The 25,664-nt window shown below is 47.5% G+C and overlaps 1 protein-coding gene across 26 annotated transcripts; it reads right to left on the bottom strand.

Annotated features, from left to right (window-relative positions):
• Positions 1-1,405: 1,405 nt before the first annotated feature.
• Positions 1,406-25,257, bottom strand: ZNF557 (zinc finger protein 557). 26 transcript variants are annotated; one of them, XR_013409657.1, is made up of 9 exons: positions 24,873-24,951; positions 18,912-19,022; positions 18,285-18,352; positions 17,544-17,670; positions 12,692-12,775; positions 11,768-11,850; positions 10,344-10,925; positions 7,936-8,576; positions 6,446-7,457 (listed from the first exon to the last, which is right to left on the bottom strand). XR_013409657.1 is itself a non-coding variant. In XM_077979701.1 (9 exons), the coding sequence occupies exons 4-9, from the start codon at positions 18,940-18,942 to the stop codon at positions 10,143-10,145; spliced, it is 1,188 nt and encodes a 395-aa protein (XP_077835827.1). In that variant the 5' UTR covers positions 18,943-19,022; positions 20,926-21,017; positions 23,696-23,782; positions 24,647-24,951; the 3' UTR covers positions 9,533-10,142. The 26 variants fall into 26 exon arrangements, 24 of the variants coding, with proteins under 24 accessions (XP_077835837.1, XP_077835827.1, XP_077835828.1 ...); XM_077979701.1 differs by lacking the exons at positions 6,446-7,457; positions 7,936-8,576 and adding exons at positions 20,926-21,017; positions 23,696-23,782 and having other exon boundaries at positions 9,533-10,925; positions 12,680-12,775; positions 24,647-24,951; XM_077979702.1 differs by lacking the exons at positions 6,446-7,457; positions 7,936-8,576 and adding exons at positions 19,767-19,889; positions 23,696-23,782 and having other exon boundaries at positions 9,533-10,925; positions 12,680-12,775.
• Positions 25,258-25,664: the final 407 nt, after the last annotated feature.

Genomic DNA, 25,664 nt, shown 5'->3' with positions numbered 1-25,664 from the left:
ATTTTGAGGCCCTGCAGGTGACTCTGGCCATGCTGACAGCTTCGGGCTTAACCATCCACAGCCCCTTCCCCACCGCAGCCCCCTAACCTCCCTTCCCCTGCTCCCAAGAAAATGGGTCCCGGCTCAACTTCAGCGTGTTTCGCCCACTCAGCTCCTCCCACTTGGCCTCAGCTCCTCCCACTCGCCATTGGCTACTCCCACTTGGCTTCAGCTCCTCCCCAGCCTCGGTTACCCTCTTCGACCCGCTCTGGACCTCTGTTTCCAAGGCCCTGCCTCGGTTCGCCCGCCCCCAAACCCCCACTAGCTCCCGGCTTCCGCTCTTTCTGCCTAGCTCGGCTCTCGCTCCCGCCCTCGCCCCAGCTGCTGCCCTCCCTTCGCCTTCTCTGCCCCGCGATCTCCCTCCCTTGGCGCCGGTGACGCCGCTTTTCGGCCCAGTTCGGATCCTCCCGCCCGGCTTCGGCTTCCTCCGCGCCTGGCTTCGGCTCTCTCCGCGCCTGGCTTCGGCTCTCTCCGCGCCTGGCTTCGGCTCTCTCCGCGCCTGGCTTCGGCTCTCTCCGCGCCTGGCTTCGGCTCTCTCCGCGCCTGGTTTCGGCTCTTTCCGCCCAGCCTCGGCTTTCCCGCCCGTCCTCGCTTCGCGTCCCATCATGGCGTCGTTTGTTCCTCGCTGTCTCCGACCTGAAACTTCCCCTTCCTCCGCGCCTGGTTTTGGCTCGGCTTCGCCGCCGCCCTTCCCGCCGCTTTTGGGCCCGGCGCGGCTCCTCCCGCCTGGCCTCAGCTCCTCCCATTGGCCTTGGCTCTTCCGGTTCCTCTCGGCCGACCTCGGCTCCCACCCCAAGTCTTTGGCTCCCCTCGCCCAGCCTTGGCTTCCCCGCCGCTCCTCGACTCGGTTCGTTCAGTTCGGCTTTCTGCGCCCGGCCTTGGTTTTCTCCGATTTCGCTGCTTCAGTTGGGCTCTTTCCGCCTCTCCACATGGCACCCTGGCCTCGGCATGGCACTAGGTCTGGTTGGGTCCTCGTCTTAGTCCGGGGAGGTTGCACTAATTGAGTTCCCGTCATTATTATATGGAGGTGCCAGTGTCTCCACATCCTGGCCAATCTGTTATCTTTTTAAAAGAAAAAACTTCCTGATCCATGAAAAAGGGAAGCTCAATGTTTTACTTCCCATTTTTCTTAGGAGAGCCACTTGGATTTCTGTGAACTGTTCTTAGCACTTGCTCCTTTCTCTGATTTAACTCTTGGTCTTTCTCTTACTGCTTCGTAGGAGTTCTTGAATAATAACAAATTATGAGCAATGTTCAAGCATGGAAATAATTTTTGAAAAAATGTACAGGAACATTCATCAGTAACATTTTGCTCTACTTTGTCATATACATCTCTGTCATCCACCAATTCATCTTTTTTAATGCATTTTGAAGTAGGTTGCAGATAGCTTACGTATCATTAATAGAGTTCAAAATTTGGGGCTGGAAGATCTTCTAAGGTGGCTCATCCCCTGGCTAGCAATGTGGTGCTGGTGAGTTGGTTACTGGTTACGGGGCTGCTTGAGTCTCCTCACGGCATGGCGGATGGCTTCCCCTAAAGAAAGAGCAATAGAAGAGACCAAGGAGGAAGCTTCAGTGTGTCTTATGACCTAGCCTCAGATGTCACATGCAGTAGTGCTGTATTGATCGTATGGGTCATGTATGATTCAATATTGGAGGTGGGGTACACAGGACAGGAATGTCAGGTGGCAAGGGTCTTTGGTAAGCATCCTGAAGGCTAGCCAACACACCCACCTTTCCTCTAGACCACCTCTTTTCATCAGCCCGGAATCTCTTTTTTTTTGTGCTGGAGTGCCTGATCTGATTGTAGCTGTTTGAGGCATCTGGAATTCATGGCCGGTTTTAGAATAACTTGGAAAGTCTCCTTTCCCCCTCTTCTCTTTTACCCTTCTCCCCTTTCTCTACCTCTCAGCCTCACCCCCAGCTCCGGTCTTTCTTTGCTTCTAGTGAGCGAGCAGGAGATGCTCTGAGAGTCAACTGGGAATGCAGCCGATAAGGGTCTGCTGGGTGCAGGAAATGTTGGAAAGTTTGCTTGCTGGGCTATACCACCTCCTGTATTATGGGACCTTAGAGTATTTGCCAGCTTGTCGGGCCTACCGTGTCTTCCATGTTCTGAGACTGGAGTACCCAACAGTCCCCTAGCAGGGAATACTTGGCTTGATAGGGCTCTATCTATCTATATTGTGAGCGTAGAGATATTCATATTGCAAGGGGAGGCTGCAAGAGTTGCCTGCTGAGGTTATGATTATTCCTTGTGTTTGGGATAAAGGAGGGGTCACCACAGGGGCAGTCAACTCATGTTGGGGGAGACGGGATTTGCATTCTGGGCTCCCTTCCTCATTTATGTTAAGGGTGTTGCTTGCTGATGCGTCTATCAACTCTTACTTTGGAATAATGGGAAGAGATAGTTTTCTGGGGTATGAGTTTGCCACTTACATTGTAGAATCTGGGGGCTGCCTGTTGAGATTCTGACCATTGCTTGTCTTGGGTGTCATTGCTGGGGATACTTAGAGTCTTGGAAAGACAAGGGATGCACGTTGCAGTGGTATTGGGTAGGAAAGGTGGCATTTGCTGGAGTTCCTTTTTTTTTTTTGAGACGGAATCTTGCTGTGTCGCCCAGGCTCGAGTGCAGTGGTGCGATCTTGGCTCACTGCAACCTTTGCCTCCCAGATTCAAGTGATTCTCCTGCCTCAGTCTCCTGAGTAGCTGGGACTACAGACGCGTGTCACCACACCCGGCTACTTTTTGTATTTTTAGTAGAGACAGGGTTTCACCATATTGGTCAGGCTGGTCTTGAACTCCTGACTTCGTGATCCGCCCACCTCGGCCTCCCAAAGTGCTGGGATTACAGGCGTGAGCCACCGCGCCTGGCCCCGGGATTCTTAAAGTAAGTGTCCTCAGGATCAAGGTTGGTCCCATTGCCTGGAGAAACTGACAAGAGGAAGATCAGTGGACAAATTGTAGACAGCCCTTTCCACCTGAACAAGTCTCAGAGATGCAATTGATGCTTATCACACTCCTTTACTTGCACCTTCTAGTGTCCCTTCACCCTTGACTAGGGTGAAAATTCTAGATTTCCTTCTCACCTAGATCCTGCTGGTCTAGGTGGCTTACCTGGAGAGCGTCTCCAGATCCTCATGCCTACGGGGTCTTCACCATGCCCTTCTCAAGATATAGCTGGTGAAATTTTTTTATCTTTAAAATTGGGGAAACAACAGCAAGAGACATCCCAGTGGATTCCCTGAATGCCAAATGTTTTCTCCCTGCACTCATCAGATAACGGCAGCCTCAGATTCTAATGGATGACAGCATTAATTACCTAAGCCAGTATGGTGACTTCTTTCCTTGTGTGCTGGTCTCATAGAAGTCAGTTGAACATCTGATGAGACTCTTACTGTGTCTCTTGGTGGAAGTGTTCCCCTCTGGGAACCAGGTCCTTTAGGTTACTTCTTTTTTTTTTTTTTTTTTGAGATGGAGTCTTGCTCTGTCACCCAGGCTAGAGTGCAGTGGTGCAATCTTGGCTCACTGCAACCTCTACCTCCTGGGTTCGAGCGATTCTTCTGCCTCAGCCTCCTGAGTAGCTGGGATTACAGGCATCCGCCACTGTGCCTGGCTAATTTTTGTACTTTTAGTAGAGATGGGGTTTCACCATCTTGGCCAGGTTGGTCTCGAACTCCTGACCTTGTGATCTGCCCACCTCGGCTTCCCAAAGTGCTGAGATTACAGGGGTGAGCCACTGTGCACAGCCAGGTTAATTATTTCTTGTGCTTTCCTCCCCAATGGCTCTATCCCGCATCCTATACAGGAAACACTGGTGTTGGCAACTATGTTAGGCTTCAATGGGGAGTATCAATGCATGGACAGCACCCCAGGGCAGCAGAGCAACTGATGGAATTCCTGGGCTTGGATATGAACTTTCCATCCAGGTGATGGGCATGAGTAGATTCCCAGAAGCAAAAGGAGTGACCAATACAGGATATCTTCCATTCGCCGCAGCAGATCCACCTCCTCTACCCTGCTGTGCTTGGGATGATTAGTTACTATGAACAGAAGCAACGAAATCCGTTACCTTATGGCTTTTGGTTGAGTTTGGCTAATGGGGAACCCAAATATGATATCAGAAGAATGAAGGACAAGGAGGGCTGGCCCTGGCTATTTTTTTTCTTTTTTTTTTTTTTTTTTTTTTTGACATGGAGTCTCACTTTCTTACCCAGGCTGGACCATGGCATGATCTCGGCTCATTGCAACTTCCACCTCCGGGGTTCAAGCAGTTCTCCTGCCTCAGCCTCCTGAGTAGCTGGGACTACAGGCGTGTGCCACCACACCCGGCTAATTTTTGTATTTTCAGTAGAAAATGGGTTTCATTCACCATGTTGGCCAGGCTGGTCTTGAAGTCCTGATCTCAAGTGATCCACCCGCCTCGGCCTCCCCAAGTGCCAGGATTATAGGTGTGAGCCACTGTGCCCAGCCGGCCCTATTGCTTGCAGAACTCGAGGCTGGATGCTGCCCCTCACTGACCTCCTGTCAGCTCCTGGAATGCGGCCCTCTCCTCACTTGAACAACAACGTTCAGTTGCTGCCTTCCTTTGTCCCTTCAGGCTTATGGGTGTCCTATGATCTGCCATTTGTTTGGAAGCTGGAGAACCAAGAAAGCTGGTAGTCTAGCTACAGTCCAAGCTCAAAGACCTGAAAGCAGGGAGTCAACAGTGTAAACCCCAGTGTGAAGTCTAAAGGCTTGAGAACAGGAGGGCCGATGGTGTTAAGTAGCGAGTCTGAGTCTGAAGGCTGGAGAACCAGAAGCACCCATGTCTGAGGTGGGGAGAAGACCGATGTTCCATTTCAAGTACCTTTGTCAGTTTCTCTACATCCTGTTCACAATTCTGTCCCTTGATAGAAACTGCACTTGAATCAGCCCAGTTGACGCGTGTGTCAACTGTTTCCTGCTGGGACTCTGATATTCCAACTTCCTGAACATGTAAGGAAAAGTCCTAACAATGACCTATAAACCCCCACAAGATCAGGATCTGCATCTCTGATTACCCTCTAATCCCTGAATCCCTGTTTTACCTGAGTCATACTGGCCTCTGTGCTGTGGGTCTTTGCATGCCAACAGTACTCTTGCCACAGAAATTCACATGACTCAAGTTCCTACTCAATAAAGTCTCTCCTCAAATGTTCCTTAACTGGGGGCCTTTCCCTTCCTATGCTATATAAAACAGCAAGTCCCCAGCCCTCCATAACTCACAGTGCTTTATGTTTCTGCATAACACGAATATTGAGTTTTTTTTTTTTTTTTTTTTTTTGAGACGGAGTCTCGCCCAGGCTGGAGTGCAGTGGCCGGATCTCAGCTCACTGCAAGCTCCGCCTCCCGGGTTTACGCCATTCTCCTGCCTCAGCCTCCCGAGTAGCTGGGACTACAGGCGCCCGCCACCTCGCGTGGCTAGTTTTTTGTATTTTTTTAGTAGAGACGGGGTTCCACCGGGTTAGCCAGGATGGTCTTGATCTCCTGACCTCGTGATCCACCCGTCTTGGCCTCCCAAAGTGCTGGGATTACAGGGTTGAGCCACCGCGCCCGGCCAGATTTTTTTCTTTTTTTTAGACAGAGTCTCGCTCTGTCACCCAGGCTGGAGTACATTGGCATGATCTTGGATCACTGCAACCTCCACTTCGAGGTTCAAATGGTTCTCCTGCCTTGGCCTCCTGAATAGCTAATTAGCTGAGATTACAGGCGTGCGCCACCACACCTGGCTAATTTTTTTGTGTTTTTACTGGAGATGGGGTTTCACCATGTTGGTTAGGCTGGTCTCAAACTGCTGACCTCATGATCTGCCCGCCTCAGCCTCCCAAAGTATTGGAATTACAGGCATGAGTCACAGCAGCCAGCCATATTGTTGGTTTTTCTATAATTCACCCCTCCTCATTAGGATGTAAGTGCCTCAATGGCAAAACTTGAGTTTCATTCACTGCTGTAGACATGATATCTCAAACAGTGCTTAGCCACATGGGATGTACTCAATAAACAGGCTAGTGGTTATGAGCATGAACTGTCTGGATTCCAATCTGCTCTACCACTTGCTAGCTGGTGAACTCAGGCAAGCAACCTAAACATTCCATGCCAGTTTTCCCATCTGTAAGTTGGAGATAGTAATAGCACATACTTTGCAAGCCTATAGTGAGTATGCAGTTAATGTTCATAAGGCACTTTGGAAGGGTGCCTGGTCTATAGGATAGTGAGATGTTTGATCTCTTTTTGTTAATATATTTTAATGTTACAATTCTTTGGTATGAAAAGGTATGGCCCCTACTGAAAATAAATAAATTCACAAGAAAATATGTAAACCTCTACACACCTAGTTACATTACACATAAACCTATATAAAGCAAAAATGACAGAATTACAGAAAGAATTTGTTAACCCACCATGCTAGTGGAAGACTTTAATATACCTCTATCACTAAGTCAGGTTGAGAGAAAAAAATAAAGTACATATTGAAAAACACTATTAGTTTGAGTACGTATGTCCATCCTGTATCCAAAAATTAGATACACAGTATACTGTTTTCAAAGAATCATGGAGCACTTATAAAAATAGATCAATAAACAGGATTAACAGTTAGATACTGCATTCACCTGGAAGCTAACAGAACACCACCCCCCCCCCCCACCACACACACACACACACACTCACTCACTCTTTGGTTTTAACCAATTAGTGGTTACTTGTGATCATGTAAGAAGTCTAGTAATATGCAGAACAGAGCCAATGCAGCCAATCAAAAGTTTTTGAAGAACTCAAATCATTGTAAGTTTTTCGGCACTTTTTTTTTTTTTTTTTGAGACCGAGTTTCGCTCTTGTTGCTGAGGCTGGAGTGCAGTGTCAACCTTGGCTCACTACAACCTGCGCCTCCCAGTTGCAAGCGATTGTCCTGCCTCAGCCTTCTGAGTAGCTGCGATTACAGGCATGTGCCAATATGCTTGGCTAATTTTGTATTTCTAGGAGAGACAGGGTTTCTCCATGTTGGTCAGGCTGGTCTCGAACTCCCCACCTCAGGTGATCCTCCTGCCTTGGCCTCCCAAAGTGATGGGATTACAGGCATGAGCCATACTGTGATTTTTATCATCGTAGTGAAAAAAAAAAAAAAAAAGGCTCTTTTAACTCTATGCTTTGTGTCCACTTTCCAAAAGAAAGAATGAAAAGAAAATAGATGAGAATAAGCCAGACGGTGTCTCACCCAGTGCGTTATTCCTACTTCTTGTAGCCAGCAGAGTGGGACAAAGCCTGTCTAAGCTTCAGGAAAGCCTAGTACACTGTTTTCTTAGATGGAGTCTTACTCTGTTGCCTCAGCTGGAGTGTGGTTGTGCGATCTTGGCTCACTGCAACCTCCACTTCCCAGGCTCAAGCGATTCTCCTGCCTCAGCCTCCCAAGTAGCTGGGATTACAGGCACCTGTCACCACACCCGGCTAATTTTTAAATTTTTTTTTAGTAGAGATGAGGTTTCACCATGTTGGCCAGGCTGGTCTTGAACTCCTAACCTCAGGTGATCTGCCCGCCTTGGCCTCCCAATAGTGCTGGGATTATAGGCATGAGCCATGGCGCCTGGCCCCACTGTACATTTTCAATACTGTTCATTGACAACTTGTTTTTTTCTTTTAAGTAGGGAGAATGAACATTAAGAAACAGTATTTGCGCCAGGCACGGTGGCTCATGCCTGTAATCCCAGCACTTTGGGAGGCTGAGGTAGGTGGATCACGAGGTCAGGAAATCGAGACCATCCTGGCTAACATAGTGAAACCCCGTCTCTACTAAAAATACGAAAAATTACCTGGCCATGGTGATGGGCACCTGTAGTCCCAGCTACTAGGGAGGCTGAGGCAGGAGAATGGCAAGAACCCAGCCTGGGTGACAGAGTGAGACTCCATCTCAAAAAAAAAACCAGAAAAAAAGAAACAGTATTTGCTATATTAGGACAGAAAGAGAAAACAATCAAAATCAAAAAGTCCATGTACTCTGATAAAATGCTATTAGATTAGAAAAAATATATCAAATATTGTCTAATTTCTGTCTTTTTTTTTTTTTTTTTTTGAGACGGAGTTGCGCTCTTTTGCCCAGGCTGGAGTGAAGTGGCACAATCTCAGCTCACTGCAATCTCCGTTTCCTGTGTTCGATTGATTCTCCTGCCTCATCCTCCTGAGTAGCTGGGATTATAGGTGCCTGCCACCACACCCGGCTAAACTTTGTAGTTTTTTAGTAGAAGCGGGGTTTCGCCATGTTGGCCAGGCTGGTCTCGAACTCTTGACCTCTGGTGATCTGTCCGCGTCAGCCTCCCAAAATGCTAGGTTTATAGGTGTGAGCCACGACACCTGGCAAATACTTTTTTTTTTTTTTTTTTGAGACAGAGTCTTGCTCTGTTGCTCAGGCTGGAGTGCAGCGGCGCGACCTCGGCTCACTGCAACCCCCACCTTCCTGCAACCCCCACCTCCCTGCAACCCCCACCTCCCAGGTTCCTGCCATTCACTTGCCTCAGCCTCCCGAGTAGCTGGGACTACAGGCGCCCACCACCATGCCTGGCTAATTTTTTGTATTTTTAGTAGAGACGGGGTTTCACCGAGTTAGCCAGGATGGTCTTGATCTCCTGACCTTGTGATCCGCCTGCCTCAGCCTCCCAAAATGCTGGGATGACAGGCGTGAGCCACCATGCCAGGCCTCTAATTTCTGTTATAACAAACTAGATCACTCAGGAGCTGTTTGGAAATACCTTTCTGAATATTTGATATATTGATGTTTTAGAATTATAATAAATGTACTGTATATAAAATGAGGTAATAAGATTTTCAGGACAGCTATAGCCATAAATACTTAAAAGATGGAAAATTAATGAGCTAGTGGCCCAACCTACAAATGAGACACTGCTGAAGGTAATTCCACATACATAGCACTTATACCTTTTGTTCTCAGTATAAGGTATCATGTGGCCACTCAGATAAGAGGTGAGGCATCCTAACATCAATTACGTTCCTAGGGTTTCCTCTATGAGTTCTCTCATGTGTAAAGGGAAGAATCACTGAAGGATTTTTAATACACTCATGGGTACTGCATCCAAGGAACATTTTCATATTTTTCCTAATGTAAGAGGTATCACTGAAAACATTCCCTCATCCTTTATCTTAAGAAGTTCTGGCTGAGAGTGGTGGCTCGTTCCTATATTCCAAGCACTTCGGGAGGCTGAGGCAGGTGGATCACTTGAGCCCAGGAGTTTGAGGGCAGCCTGGGTAACATGGTGAATCCCCATCTTTACAAAAACTAGACAGGCATGGTGGTGCATGCCTACAGTCCCAGCTACTTGGGAGGCTGAGATGGGAGGATCCCTTGAGTCCAGGAGGCGGAGGTTGTAATAAGCCAAGACTGCACCACTGCACTACAGCCTGGGCATAGATGAAACCCTGTCTCAAAAAAACAAAACAAAACAAAACAAATTAAAAAATAAATAACATATAAAATAAAAAATTATCTCCACTGATTTCATGGCAAGCTTTCCAGATGGTTCCGAATGTCTACTGCTCATACCTCGTGTGGTGTTCTTCCACATTGTATCAGGAGTGGTGTGTGTGACCGATGTAACAGGGACATGAACACATCTCTCTCTGAAGCTAGGTCATAAAAGACATTATGCTTTCTGTGTTGGCTCCTTTAGATCACTGGCTTTGGGGAGAAGTTGCTTCCATAAAGAAACTTAGCCCTGTTGAGAGGCCTACGTGGTTTGGAAGTGCAGGTCCCTTGGAAACAGCTAGCATGCACTTGTCAGGCATGTGAGTGAGCCATCTGGAAGTGGTCCCTTCACCAGTACAAATTCTGGATGATTATGGTTCTGCTGACATCTGGACTGTAACCTCTTGAGAGATCCTGAACTATGGAGCTACGCTGTTTCTGAATTCCTGACCTACAAAAACTGAGATAAATGTTTGTTGTTTGAAGCCACACAATTTTGTGGGGTAATTTGTTACACGTTATACAGTAGCAGGGAATTCATACATCTGGTGAAGAGTTCTTTCACGTTATCTGAGGCATGAAAGATCGATGAATGCTTTTCGCACAGTTATTGAATTCACATCTGCCTAATATGCGTTCTCATATGCACAGAAAGGTACCCGTTACTTGTGAAGAATTTCCCACAATAATTACATTCATAGGGTCTTTTTCCAGTATGAGTTCTCCTGTGTTTCTTAACAGATGACAGAACATTAAAGGCTTTTCCACAGTCACTGCACTCATAGGATTTCTCTCTATTATGTATTCTCCTGTGAACTGTAAGAGAAAAGCTACTGGTGAAGGATATCCCACACTCATTACACTTGTAGGGCTTTTCTCCAGTATGAGTTCTTACGTGCTGTGTCAGATTCGAGCTCCTCCTGAAGGTTTTCCCACAATTGTGGCATTCGTAAGGGTTCTCCCCTGTATGAATGCTATAGTGCAAAGAAAGAGATGACCCTGTGCTGAAAGCCTTTCCACACTGATTACATACATAATGACTCTCCCCTGTATGAACTCTCTTGTGCCTTGTGAAGATTGACTGAGTGCGGAACTCACGACAACACTGGTTACATTTGTAGGGTTTTTCTCCGGTGTGAATTCTCAAGTGCGGTCTGAGGTATGAGGAATTGCTGAAGGTTTTCCCACAGTCACTGCATTTGTAGGGTTTCTCCCCATTGTGGATTCTCTTATGAACAGTAACGTAAGATTTGCTGCTGTAGGATTTCCCACATTCATTGCAGTCGTAGCGTTTTTCTCCCGTGTGAATCTTCTTGTGCCGCATAAGGGAAGATTTTGTGCTGAAGACTTTAAAACACTGATTACATTCGCTGAATTCTGCTCCGAGATGATTCCTCTCCTGTTGATTAAGAGATGACTAATAAGTACCATTTATAATATTTTTAACATTGAATGCTGTCAGAGGAATTTCCTCTCCCAGGAATTCTGTTGTGTATCATAGTATTGGAATTAATGTTTTTGCCACTGAGTGCTGGTACATTGCTTCTGTCAGTTTGAATTCTTAGCATTTAAAAAAGATGGATTCTTTCCGCAAGTCTTTATCATATTCACAGAGTATTTTCTGATAAATTTAAGGCTAATTTCTTTTTCAAATACCCAATATCTGACTCAGATTACTGGAAATACTTACTTGTGGGAATTCTCAGGAAAAACACGTTTGGGGCTAACTAATGCTTTTTTCCAAATTCAAAATAATTTCACAGTATCTCTTCAGAGACACTACTTTCTCTTGGAAAAATGACACTTTCCTTTAATAACTATTCAATAAAGCCACTCTTTCTTTTTTTCTGAGACAGAGTCTCGCTCTGTCGCCCAGGCTGGAGTGCAGTGGCGTGATCTTGGCTCACTGCAAGCTCCGCCTCCAGGGTTCAAGTGATTATTCTGCTTCAGCCTCCCAGGTATTTGGGATTACAGGCGTGCACCACTACACCCGGCTAATTTTTTTTTTTTTTTTTTTTTTTTTTTTTTTTTTGTATTTTTAGTAGAGACGGGGTTTCACCATATTGGCCAGGCTGGTTTCCAACACCTGACCTCGTGATCCACCCGCCTCGGCTTTCCAAAGTATTGGGATTACAGGCGTGAGCCACTGCGCCTGGCCAACAAAGCCAGTCTTTGTGGCTTCTCTCACGTAGGGCATTCTCCTACCATGAAAAAAACAGAAATCACCCATGTTAGTCTTACCATTTTCATATTTCCAGATTGTTCTTTTTGAAAAACATGCAGCTTAGGAGTTAACCCTTTGGCTTTAAATGGATTCTCCACATCTGAAACAAGTTAAAAAGAAATTTAAGTTGATAGAAAAGAGGCAAATATAAGTTGATGGTGAAATGGTAAAATGCATACATGGGTGAAGGCAGAATCTGAGAGGTGAGGGTTTTTGAGAAGGGATTCCATGAAAGATATGGCTGTGACAATTTTAGGCAATGTTTAAGAAAGACTCTAGGAAGATTGAGATTGATGTGGACAGAATGAAGGAATTGTCAGGAGGGCAAGGTGGACTGAAACTGATCAAAGAGTTCACAGGAGACTTAAATGTCAGAAAAAGAGACATGTCTTTTTTTCCTCCCCTGAGGCCCAAGTAAAGTACGAGATGACAGAAAGTTAAAGTCATGAAAGTACATGGGGGGGGCTCAGACCAAATGTTCTCAGCCTTCTTGGGAAAAGGGGTGTTTACGCAGTTCTCTGACTGTTATTTCCTAATGTATTATAACACTCCCAACGCCTCAGTCCCTGGCCAGAGCTGTTCCTCACAAGGACTTTTTTTTTTTTTTTTTTTTTTTTTTGGCAGAGTCTCGCTCTGTGGCCCAGGCTGGAGTGCAGTGGCCGGATCTCAGCTCACTGCAAGCTCCGCCTCCCGGGTTCACACCATTCTCCTGCCTCAGCCTCCCGAGTAGCTGGGACTACAGGCGCCCGCCACCTTGCCCGGCTAGATTTTTGTATTTTTTAGTAGAGACGGGGTTTCACCGTGTTAGCCAGGATGGTCTCGATTCCTGACCTCGTGATCCGCCCGTCTCGGCCTCCCAAAGTGCTGGGATTACAGGCTTGAGCCACCGCGCCCGGCCTCACAAGGACTTATATCCACCTGGTGCTCACCTGGACACGTACCTGGGAGAATTCCTCTCTCTTCTGTCATCACTTCATCTTCTTGCTCCAACTGGGTGATCAGACCAGGTTTATCAACTTGGTCCCCTGTACATGGAGAAAAGACGCATGATGTAGGAGGACTGTGCAGCAGACAAGCTCCCCATGAAACTGAAATCAGTTCTGAAGGGGAAGAGGTGTGACTTCAGGAGCAGAAGAATAATTATGCCGAAATTGAAGAAATATAGCAACTGTCTTTCATGCACATACACAAAATCACAAGCAATATGTAGCGTGGTTGCAGGTAACTGGTCCCAGGAGCCCCTGTCCAGGTTTAAACACAGAATCTGAAAGCCCAGAAGATTTAACTACAGAGAATATACAGTCAGGGAAAGAAGGAGATCTTCATTTCATAGTGGACAGCATTAGACAGCTCTATGAGGGTTGGGACCATGTTGCATTCTTCACTGTACACCCACATCCCAGCACAGACCTAGGAACAGAGGTGCTTACGAAGGACTTAAAAGAAGTGATGTCGATGAAAGTAGTGGAGTAGGGAACTCCCCAACTTCATCCCTTCATAGAAACAGTAAGTAAATGGGCAAAAACAGAATCAGCTTCATTGGAGCTCTTGAATGTGATCAAAAGTTTACAGCCACAGGAGAATGCCTAATCGAGACAAACAGCCGAATCAGGGTAAGAGAGATTTGTGACATTTTAACTGACTCTAGCCGCACACTCTAGTCCCCATTTTGCCTTGAAGACAACAACCTGTGTTTCTAGTACTGAAGGGAACAGAATGCACCTTATTCTCAAAAACCTGTGGTTGTTTGTTCTGACCTGTCTGCTGGCTCCCTGATGGGCTGGATCAAAGGGCTTCCCTTTATTTGTGTAACTCCAAACTCTCCCAGGTCTGAAGAGACTACACCTATGGAAGGTGTAGGGTGGAGAGGGAAGTGTGTCCCAACACATCTAAAGGCAAATCAGCCACTGCTGAGTGGGGTTAGGGAAAACTGTGAAGCAAACAAGACTAACCAAAAAACCTGGGAGGAGAAGTGGGGAACAAGATGCTTGGGGGAGTAGAGCATCTTTCCACACCTTTTTAATCACCCCCACAAGATGGAGTCTTACTCTGTTGCCCAGGCTGGAGTACAGTGGTGTGATCTCGGCTCACTGCAACCTCTGCCTCCTGGGTTCAAGCAATTCTCCTGCCTCAGCCTCCCAAGTAGCTGGGATTACAGGCATGTGCCACCACTCCTGGCTGATTCTTTTGTATTTTTAGTAAAGATATGGTTTCACCATCTTGACCAGGCTGCTCTCGAACTCCTGACCTCAGATGATCCGCCCACCTCGGCCTCCCAAAGTTCTGGCATTACAGGTGTGAGCCACTGTGCCCAGCCCTCCGCACATTTCTAGAAGGCCATGTTCATACCCAGGGATGAACACATGCTCAGAGAAGATCTGAGAAGGCACCAAGCCCTTACCTTTGACTGACCTTCAGGTTCTGCATAAGAAGGAAGTGAAGGCTAAGTCAGAGTTGTAAAGTGCTTTAGCTGAGTTTTGAAGGCATGCTCCAACATGTAATTCAGATCTATTGGTAAAGCCTGGTCATCTTTTGGGTTCCAGGTATTTAAGAAAATCTCTGACAAATGAATCCCAAGCTGAACATTAAGCTAATAGAACAGAGACTTCAGTGGCCACATATGACAAATACAGACATTACAAAATTAGTTCAGAAATGTCACTAAACAAAGAAATAATACCAACTACAACAAACCTTGAAATCAGATTTAAAGAACTGCCATATTGTAATATTCTGAAAGTAGTTTTCAGCAAATAAATTATGAGGCATGTAAAGAAACAAAAAAATGGGCTGGGCGTGGTGGCTCATGCCTGTAATCCCAACACTTTGGGAGGCTGAGATGGGCAGATCACGATTTCAGGAGATCGAGACCATCCTGGGTAACATGGTGAAATCCCATCTCTACTAAATAGCCAGGCGTGGTGGCGGGCGCCTGTAGTGCCAGCTACTCGGGAGGCTGAGGCAGGAGAATGGCATGAACCTGGGAGGCAAAGCTTGCAGTGAGCCGAGATTGTGTCACTGCACTCCAGCCTGGGCATCAGAGTGAGACTCTGTCTCCAAAAAAAAAAAAAAAAGAAAAAAAAAAAGAAACAAAGAAATGAAACTGCATTATAGGAAAAAAAGAAATGAACAGAAATGATCCATAAGGAAACCCAGTCATTGGATTTATTAGGCAACGACTTCAAGTCAACTATTTCAAATATGCTCTAGGAGTTAATGGAAACTGTGTACAAAGAACTAATGAAAACCATCAGAATGAATTCTCACCAAATAGAGAAAAGCATAAAGAGATGGAAATTATAAAAAGGAGCCAAATAGGAATTTTTAAATTGAAAAATATTTATTATCTGAAATGAAAAATTTACTAGAGGGGCTCCTCAGAAGACTTGATCAGGCAGAAGACGCAATCAGTGAACTTGATGCCAGGTCAATTAAGATTGCCTGATCTGTAGAGCAGAAATTAAAAATAAAGGGAAAAAAATGAGCAGAGCCTAAGAGACCCAGAAGACACCATCAAACATCAGAATACACATAATGGGAGTTGCTACTGGAGAGGAGACAGAGAAAGGAGCAGAAGGAATATGTGGAAAAATTGGCAAGGCGCGGTGGGTCACGCTCTAATTACAAGACTTTGGGAGGCTGAGGTGGAAGGATCACCTGAGGTCAGGAGTTCGAGACCAGCCTGTCCAACATGGTGAAACCTTGTCTCTACTAAACATACAAAAATTAGCCAGGTGTGGTGGTGTGCGTTTGTCATCCCAGCTACTCAGGAGGCTGAGGCAGGGAGAACTGCTTGAACCCAGGAGGCGGAGGTTGCAGTGAGCTGAGATCGTGCCAGTGTACTCCAGCCTGGGTGACAGAGTGAGACTCTAAATAATAATAATAAAAAAGGAATATATGGAAAAATAATGGCCAAACATTCCCAAATTTGATGGAAATTACAAGTCTATACATCAAAGCAGCTTAAGGATCTCCAAATAGGATACACTCAAAAAAACTCACACTGAGATACCTTATAATTAAATGGTCAAAAGCCAAAGACAGAGAATATCCTAAAAAAAAGCAAGGCAGAAATAAGTCATCATGTACAAGATTAACAGCTGACTTCTCATCAAAAACCATGGAGGCCACAAGCCAGTGGGATGATGACATACACCAAGTACTGAAAGAAAAATATCAACCAAGAGTTCTATCTCCCGCAAAACTGTCATTCAAGATGGTGAAAAGGCAATCCACTGAATGGGAGGAAATATCTGAAAATGATGTATCTCATAAGGGTCGAGGATCCAGAACATATAAAGAACTTTTACAACTCAGTAACAAAAAGGCAAACAATGCCCCGCAAATGGAAAAAGCACTTGAACGAACATTTCTTCAAAAAAGATGTATAAATGGCCAACAAGCACAAGAAAAGATGGCCAATCTCATCATTTTTTTTAGGGAATAGAAATAAAAACCACAATGAGACAGACACCCACAAGAATGGCTATCATAATTTTTTTTAAAAAAGGAAAAGAGGTGAATGTTGGTAAGGATGCAGAGAAATTGTAATACATTGCTGGTCTCATGCATTGCTGGTAGGAATGTAAAAGTTTGGAGGTTCCTCAACACATTAAACATAGAATTAACACAGGACCCAGCAGTTCCACTCCTAGGTAAATACCCAAGAGAAAACAGGTGCTCAAGCAAAATCTTGTACATGAATGTTTATAGCAACACTACCCACATTAGCCAAAACATGAGAACAGGCTAAATTTCCATCAGCTGATGAACTGATTTATAAAAAGTGGTATATACACATAATGGAACAATATTTAACCATAAAAAGAATGAAGTTCTGATATGTGCTACAACACGGCTATACTTTGAAAACAGCCGGGCGTGGTGACTCATGCCTGTAATCCCAGCACTTTGGGAGGCCGAGGTGGGTGGATCACTTGAGGCCAGGAGTCCCAGCCTGGCCAACATGGTGAAACTCCATCTCTATTAAAAATACAAAAATTTGCCGGGCGTGGTGGCGCATGCCTTTAGTCCCAGCTATTCGGGAAGCTGAGGCAGAAGAACAGATTGAACCTGGAAAGTGGAGGTTGCAGTGAGCTGAGATCACACCACTGCACTCCAGCCTGGGCAACAGAGCAAAACTCCATCTCAAAAAAAAAACAAAACAAAAACCAGAAAACATTATGCTAAGCAAAAAGTGAGACACAAAAGACCACATTTTATATGATTCCATTTATATAAAATGGCAAGAATAGGGCCAGGAATGGTAGCTCACATCTGTAATCCCAGCACCCTGGGAAGCTAAGGCAGGAGGATCACCTGAGCCCAGGAGTTTGAGACCAGCCTGGGCAACAGAGCAAGACCCTATCTCTACAAAAAATAAGCAAATTAGCTGGGCATGGTGGTGCGCACCTGTGGTCCCAGCTACTCAGGATTGTGCCACTGCACTATAGCCTGGGCAATGGAGGGAGACACTGTCTGAAAACAACCTCCTCAAAAAGAAGAGACACATCTATAGCGACAGAAAGGTTAGTGGCTGCCAAGGTGCTCGGGAGGGAGAAATGGGGAGAGACCACTTCATGACTACGGGGCTTATTTCTGGCATGACAGCTACGCTCTGGAATTAGTGGTGATGGTCGTACTACACGGTGAACCTACGAAAAACCACCGAATTGGACACTTTAAAATAGTTTAAATGGTGACTTTTGTGTCCTGTGTTACCTCAATTAAAAAAAAAAGACAAGACTTACTTCCTGAGTCATTAAATAAATGCAGGAATGACACTAGGCTTACCCAGGGAGGCCACGTTCCTGAAGTTCTCCAGCATCACGTCCCTGTACAGTGTCCTTTGGGCAGGGTCCAGCAATGCCCACTCCTCCTGGGTGAACTCCACGGCCACATCCTCGAAGGTCACCAAGCCCTAAGGCATTGCAGACATCACGGCTTAGCCAAGGACCACCCCCCCAATGTGCACAGGAATAGGGCCCAGAAGAACAGAGCCAGGGCTAGGGAAACCTGAGCACAAGATGTGGGGTGGGGTTCCGAGCTCCCCTCCCTGGCTTCTGAGCTCAGCCCTCAATGCTTGTCTCCTTAGGCCACTCCCAGGCCCAGTGCCCAGTACCACAGAGCAGCCGTCTTTTCTCTCAGACTGGGAGCTCCTGTGACCTCATTTCCCTCAGTCTCCAGGGGAGCACGGGCCCGTGACACGGCAGAAATCGGAGAAATACTTGGTAAGTGAATGAATGATTTCCGTACGGCCTTCATTCATCGCTTGGGCTTAGAACATTGTCATGTCTTTACCTGGCTTTCCCTTAAAACTCGCAGGAGCATGTGATATACTTAGGGACCCTGGAAGGGGCTCTGAACCTGCAGTAAACGTTGACACACACTGGTATTTTCCGGGCAGCCCTTGCTCAGAGATCCTGGGATGCCTGAGGAGCGAGTTTGGCCGTGAAGGTCCAGGCCACTGAAAGGCATTGAGTCCAACCTTCTGGCTGAAGGAATAATGATTGGAGAAAAGAACATCTAACTTACCTTTAGCCAGCTTGTCAGGAGCTCATTAACCAGCCCTCCGCCCTCTGTGTGTCCTTCTCGCTGAGAGGCTGGGAACGGGGAAGACAGAGGTGGAGGAGGAAAAATGAGTCCCAGGAATCCAGACCGGCCCTGTGTCCACTCACACACCTGGAAGCTCCCCCACCTGCCTGCAATTGACCATGTCCCCATGCATACACAGTCACCCACAAAGCAGCCACCTCTACTGCACACAAACACCCAGCAACAGCAATCCAAGGAAACCAGAGCATGGCCCTGCTGCATCCACGCCAGGTAACAGGGCTCAAGGTCTGACTGCACTTGGGGAAGGGATTATTCCCACTTCACAGATGAGGAAACTGAAGTTCCAAGGGTGTCACTGTGTTTTTATAAGGTTCACAGAAAGAACTAAAGGGAGAATTCAAAAGTTCCAGCACATTCACCACAGAGACAACATCCACAGACACCCAAACGCCTAAGTCCCAAATCCCGAGAGCCGCCCGATCAGACACTGAGGACCTCTGGGCCCTGGGACTCCACTCCTGCCTCACCTGCTCTGCCCAACTCGCTCCCATCCCATGCTGTGGGTCAGAGCCTTTCAAGTCTGGACTCTGAGACCCCACAACTCACCAGCAGTCAGGGGCAGGATGATGGCGGCCATCCTGTGACTCCGACAGCAACAGGGCAGCCAGGAAGCAGGACGCTCCTCCCTTATTCCTGCATCGCTCTTAGGAAAGCACTCTGGAAGAAATGGGAACACTCTGCCTGGGCCACCCCCTCTCCAGCCCGTGCTTTGCCTCAGTCACCCCCGTCAGCCCGTGCCCTGCCTCGGTCACCCCTTCTCCAGCCCGTGCCCTGCCTCGGTCACCCCCTCTCTAGCCTGTGCCCTGAATCGGTCACCCCCTCTCCAGCCTGTGCTCTGCCTTGGCCACCCTCCCTCCTGGTTTCCACCTTACCCAGCTCGGATGTCACTGCCCCTCATTTCAGTTGATTTCCTCCTCCCCATCCCCTATTCTCATGCCAGCCCAGCAGAGCTCCAGCCATTTTCTATCAGAGACCCTAGATTCCTACAACTTCTAAGAATCGATCTGTAAGATACACAAATATAAAAGCTGTGTAAGATTATTCACTGTGGCATTATAGTGCACCCGTTAAAAAAAAGAGAGATCTCTAGATATCAATAGATTATTATCCTCAGTAAATTTAAGGGGAAAAAAAGTACCAAATAGTATATATGGAATGTTTCCTTTTATACGAGAAAAGAAGGGCTGTGTATGTGTGTGTGTGTGCGTGTGTGTGTGTATACACACAAAGATGAAAGTGGCCGGTGGGGCATGGTGGCTCCCGCCTGTAATCCCAGCACTTTGGGAGGCCAAGGTGGGCGGATCGTGAGATCAGGAGATCGAGACCATTCTGGCTAATGTGGTGAAACCCCATCTCTACTAAAAAATATATTAAAAATTAGCCGGGCGTGGTGGCACACACCTGTAATCCCAGCTGCTCAGGAGGCTGAGGCGGGAGAATGGCATGAACCTGGGAGGTGGAGCTTATAGTGAGCCAGGATCATGCCATTTGCACTCCAGCCTGGGAAGCAGAGCGATACTCCGTCTAAAAAAACAACAAACAAAAAAAGAAAGCGGCCAAGGGTGTGCGTGTGGGAGGGGTTGGCGAGGGGGCACAGTCTGGAGTTAGAGACCTGTAAGAGTGAGTTTGGGCCAGGTAGACAAAACAGAGCTGTAGAGGGTGGATGGTGCTCGCTATTCATGGAAGGCAGGGCCACTCAGTCTCTCTAGAATTTGTATTGAGATGCAGCATTCAGGCCCTGGCATCCTAGATCTCTTGCCCAGGGAATTTATCCTGGGTGACCCCCATACCCCCAGTGTCCGGGGAGGGAAGGATTGGGAGAGGAGTGAATGGAGAGCCATTCCCCACAGGCCAGTTGTTCGCTGGTACTTGGAGCCAAGCAGGGATGGGCGGCTCTTTCCCATTCCTGCCTGCAGCCTCACAGCCCCCACCCCCCAATACAGCTGCCAATGTCTCTGACATTTGGTCTCTGTGGTTGGCAGAATAACAACACCCCCAAAATTCACATATACATGTGAAAAGTTTATATATTTGTACTTATATGTAAAAGTCTGAGTTTTAGTATTATGACATGCAAGAAAATCTGTATTATGGCTGGGCGCACTGGCTCACGCCTCTAATCCCAGCGCTTTGGGAGGCTGAGGCGGGCAGATCACCTGAGGTCAGCAATTCGAGTACAGCCTGGCCAAGTTGGTGAAACCTTGTCTGTACTAAAAATATATTTAAAAAATTAGCTGGGCATGGTGGTGGGCGCCTGTAATCCCAGCTACCTGGGAGGCTGAGGCAGGAGAATCGCTTGAACTCAGGAGGCAGAGGTTGCAGTGAGCCCAGATCGTGCCACTGCACTCCAGCCTGGGCGACAGAGTGAGACTCCATCTCAAAAAAAAAAAAAAAAGTATTATTTCTCTGCAGTTCCACATATTTCTAGTTGTTTATGAGTGGGGTCTTCCAGCAGCTGTGTTGCACAAACGGTAGAAAAGAGAATTTTGCATAGGTGAGCTCCTGGTGGGTCCGCCCCCTTTTCTCTCCTAAGTCCAAACGAGGCGTAGCATTTCCTCACCCAGTTATTCCTCTCGAATCCCTTCTCCAGCCCTCGGGTCCCGACGTTGACCCTTCATTCATGTTTTATTGATGCCTGCCCCACGCCGGGTGCTGCAGATGGAGGGGAGGAAGATCCCTGTCATCTAAGAACTGGCTTTCCGGGAGTGGGACACACACACAGACCTCCTGCTGCATGTCAGAGTGATATGTGCTATGGCAGAGGGGCGCGTGGCATCCAACCCAGGATCTGGGAGGAAGGGGACTGGGAAGCCGGGGAAGGAAAAACACTAAAAACATTTGAATTGAGTCTTGAGAGTCGAGGTAGGGTCTTGCCTGGCCAACATGGCAACACCCTGCCTGTACTAAAAACACAAAAAATAGCAGGGCGTGGTGGTGTACCCTTGTAATTCCAGCTACTTGGGAGGCTGAGGCAGGAGAATCACTTGAACCTGGGAGGCAGATGTTGCAGAAGTGCACGTGCAGAGGCAGGAAAGCAAGCTGCTGAGGCAGCCAAGTTCGCAGTTTGGAGCATGTGGACAAATAAGGGGCCAGCGTACAGGGGAAAGGTTGTATTTCGAAAGGTATTATAGAGTGGTGAGGAGTTTGAAGGTGAGAGGCAGTGGAGAGCCAGCAAAGGCTTTTCAGGCAGGGGACTGACTGAAGCAAATTTATTTTTATTTATTTTGAGACAGTCTCGCTCTGTCACCCAGGCTGAACTACAATGGTGAGATCTCGGCTCACTGCAACCTCTGCTTCCCGGGTTCAAGCGATTCTCCTGCCTCAGCCTCCCAAGTAGCTGGGATTACAGGCGCCCACCACCACGCCTGGCTACTTTTTGTATTTTTAGTAGAGACAGGGTTTTGCCATGTTGGCCAGGCTGCTCTCAAACTCCTGACCTAAGGTGATCTGCCCGCCTCAGTCTCCCAAAGTACTGGAATTACAGGTGTGAGCCACTGCACCCGGCTGTATTTTTACTTTTATTTATTTATTTTTTTTGAGATGCAGTCTCGCTCTGTTGCCCAGGCTGGAGTGCAGTGGTGCCATCTTGGCTCACTGCAACCTCCACCACCCGGGCTCAAGAGTCACCACACCCACCTAATTTCTGTATTTTTAGTACAGACGGGGTTTCACCATGTTGGCCAGGCTGGTCTTGAACGCCTGACCTCAGATGACCCACCCACCTCAGCCTCCCAAAGTTCTGGGATTACAGACAGGCTTGAGCCACGACTCCCGGCCACAAATTATCTTTTACAACAGCCATTCTGGCTTCATTGCAATGGACAAATGGAAGAGACTAGGACAATGCCACCCAGCAGGGCTTTCTGGGATGATGGAAATGATCTTAATCTTCGCTTTTCAATAGGGGCATTAGCCACATGTCGCTGTCAAGCACTTGAAATGTGGTTAGTGCCACTGAGAACCTGAATTTAAAAATTTATTCTTTTTTTTTTTTTTTTTTTGAGACGGAATCTCACTCTGTGGCCCAGGCTGGAGTGCAGTGGCGCAATCTCGGCTCACTGCAAGCTCCGCCTCCCGACTTCACGCCATTCTCCTGCCTTAGCCTCCCGAGTAGCTGGGACTACAGGCATCCACCACCACGCCCAGCTAATTTTTTGTATTTTTAGTAGAAACGGGGTTTCACCGTGTTAGCCAGGATGACCTCAATCTCCTGACCTCGTGATCTACCTGCCTTGGCCTCCCAAAGTGCTAGGATTACAGGTGTCAGCTACAGCGCCTGGCCAATTTTATTGAATCTTAATTGGTCTAAATTTAAATTTAAACAACCACATGGACTAACAGCTACCTTATTTATTTATTTATTTATTTTTGAGAAAGAGTCTCGCTGTGTCGCCCAGGCTGGAGTGCAGTGGCGCAATCTCGGCTCACTGCAACCTCCGCCTCCCAGGTTCAAGCAATTTTCCTGCCTCAGCCTCCCGTGTAGCTGGGACTACAGGTGCCGGCCACCATGCACAGCTAATTTTGTATTTTTAGTAGAGACAGGGTTTCAAGATGTTAGTGGGGCTGGTCTCGAACTCCCGACCTCAGGTGATCCGCCCGCCTCAGCCTCCCAAAGTGCTGGGATTACATAATTACAAGGAATTACAAGGGTGCACCACCGCACCCGGCTTAGCAGCTACCTTATTATACAGCACAAGTCTACAGCCTGGCAGGCCAGTTAGGAAAAGAAAAAAATAAAAGAAAAATTGAGATATCTTGGAAGGTTGAAAAAAAATTTAAAAATAGTGTTTACGTGTTTATTTTGTGTACTGATTTGCATATAGCTGTATTTACTGACTTATTTACACACACACTGTCACACACCCCTTACTATCTTTCTCTTGAATAGAAGCCGTCAAACAAATAATTTTTAAAGTACCCTCACTCGTGGCTCATGCCTGTAATCCCAGCACTTTGGGAGGCCGAGTTGGGCGGATCACCTGAGGTCAGGGGTTCAAGACCAGCCTGGCCAACATGGCAACACCCTGCCTGTACTAAAAACACAAAAAATAGCAGGGCGTGGTGGTGCACCCTTGTAATTCCAGCTACTTGGGAGGCTGAGGCAGGAGAATCACTTGAACCTGGGAGGCAGATGTTGCAATGAGCTGAAACCGTACCACTGCACTCCAGCCTGGGCAACAGAGTGAGTCTGTCTCAAAAAAAAAAAAAAAAAAAAGATACCCTCACTCTTAGTAATTCCTTGTGTTTACAACCTGAGCACAGGAAAAATCCATTCGCAGTATTTCTACACAGTAGAGTATTGCAGCTTACAAGTTCTACACGCTACTCACCTGATCATACAGAAATCCACGGATCAGTGAGGACAGGTGAACCTTGAGGCTGGTTTCAACACAAATCTGAGCTAGAATGATACTTTTCTTGTCCGAAAAGAAAAAGGGCACAAAAATGGCTTAAGAGGCCTTTTGTAGGGAGTAATATGTATGCATAATAAAATGTATTTATTGAGAGTAACACAGTTGTTGCACAGAAAGACCACCCCATTCACTTAAAAACACTGATTGAGGCCGGGCACGGTGGCTCACGCCTGTAATCCCAGCACTTTGGGAGGCCGAGGCATGTGGATCACAAGGTCAGGAGATCGAGATCATCCTGGCTAACACAGTGAAATCTCGTCTCTACTAAAAATACAAAAAAATTAGCCGGGCGTGGTGGCGGGCGCCTGTAGTCCCCGCTACCCGGCAGGCTGAGGCAGGAGAATGGCATGAACCCGGGGGGCGGAGCTTGCAGTGAGCCGAGATCGCACCACCGCACTCCAGCCTGGGAGACAGAGCAAGACTCCGTCTCAAAAAAAAAAAAAAAAAAAAAAAAGAAAGAAAAAAAAGATTTAAATAATAAGAACCCAGGCTACTGGCTGTGCCTGAATTCCCCAGATTCCTATCCGGCCATTTGCTCCCTAAAATGGGACAAGGGGCTTAAAGCTGTTTGCATTTGACTTGCTTAAATCATTTGCCTGGAGATTTTATGGTGACTCCAGATGCTCTAATTCGTAACTTTAGGTGTTATAAGTGACTCAGCTGAATTCTAAATAATTTATACAGTGCATTTAGGACTGCAGAGATTTTAATGCCCTCCATCAGGGTTTCCCAACCTGGGCACTACTGACATTTGGGGCTAGATGAGACTTTGCTGGTGGCGGCTGCTTTATGCGCTGCAGGATGCTGAGCTGCTAGAATCCCTGGTCTCCACCCTCTAGATTACAGTAGTAGCACAGTCCCTCCTACCTTCCATTTTGTGACATTCAAAACCGTCTCCAACTATAGCCAAAAGTCCCCTGGGACGCATAATCGTCCCGTGTGAGGGCGACACGGGCGCCGGGCCCCGACACCGGAGGAAATAGCAGCTTCGGGCTGAACTGAGGGTACAGCCCGAGGCCTCAGGGGCGGAAACCCGGCTCCCGGGAGGGACGCAGGGCCCGCGGCTGGGACCCCTCTCTGGACTCGGACTCACCGAACCCAGCACCTCTCGCGGCGACCGAAAGACTCTCTCCCAGTCGCTGCAAACGCTGCTCTTCTCACAATACACACCTGCAATTCCGCTTCCGGTCTCCGGCTAGCGGCGCTGCACCTCCACTTCCGGCTCCAGCTGGTCCGAACCTAAAATGTGGCGTGTCCGGAGGCCCCGGGTTCAGGCTGCATGTGCAGCGGGCGGGCGGGAGTAGCGGCCGCGCACCCAAACCTCGGGCCGAGGTGTTCCAGTTTGCTTAGTTATTAACAGAACAAGGTTGGGCCCTGACCAGGGATAGCCGCGGAGGCAGGGTTGTCCTGGCGCCGGTCTGTGGTAGGGTTGGAACTAGCTCCTGAGCGGGGCCGCGGGCGGTACCAGGCTTGGAGGCGGGGCTGAGTGTGGGCGTGGGCTAGTTCCGGGGGCGGGAACCAACTCTGGGGAGCGGCTGGGGCGGTACCAGGCATGCGGGCGGGGCTAACAGTCCAGAGACTGTTAGGGGCGGGGTTGTGGGCGGGCATTAAGTTTGATGGGCGGGTCTTGCGGGTTAGTACCAGGTTTGGTGCGAGAGCATGTGGACCAGATAAGGTAGTGATGGGGCATGGAATGGGGTTGAGCTAAGAGGCTGAGAGGGCAAGACTTTGGGGAGGTCAGTTTTTGGGTGCAGGGCTTTTTGTGGATTTTAAAACTGTTCAGGTAGCAGGATGCAAAATGAACTCTAAAGTTTTCTTCAGTCGTTTCTCCACATTCACTGCCTGTTAAAATGATATAGCCACACATTTAGGGCTTGTGTGCGTC

This window comes from Macaca mulatta, chromosome 19 (genome assembly GCF_049350105.2).
Source record: "Macaca mulatta isolate MMU2019108-1 chromosome 19, T2T-MMU8v2.0, whole genome shotgun sequence".
Taxonomy (NCBI): domain Eukaryota; kingdom Metazoa; phylum Chordata; class Mammalia; order Primates; family Cercopithecidae; genus Macaca; species Macaca mulatta.
The sequence above is the reverse complement of the archived record's forward strand: the minus strand, read 5'-3'. Positions and strand labels throughout refer to the sequence as shown.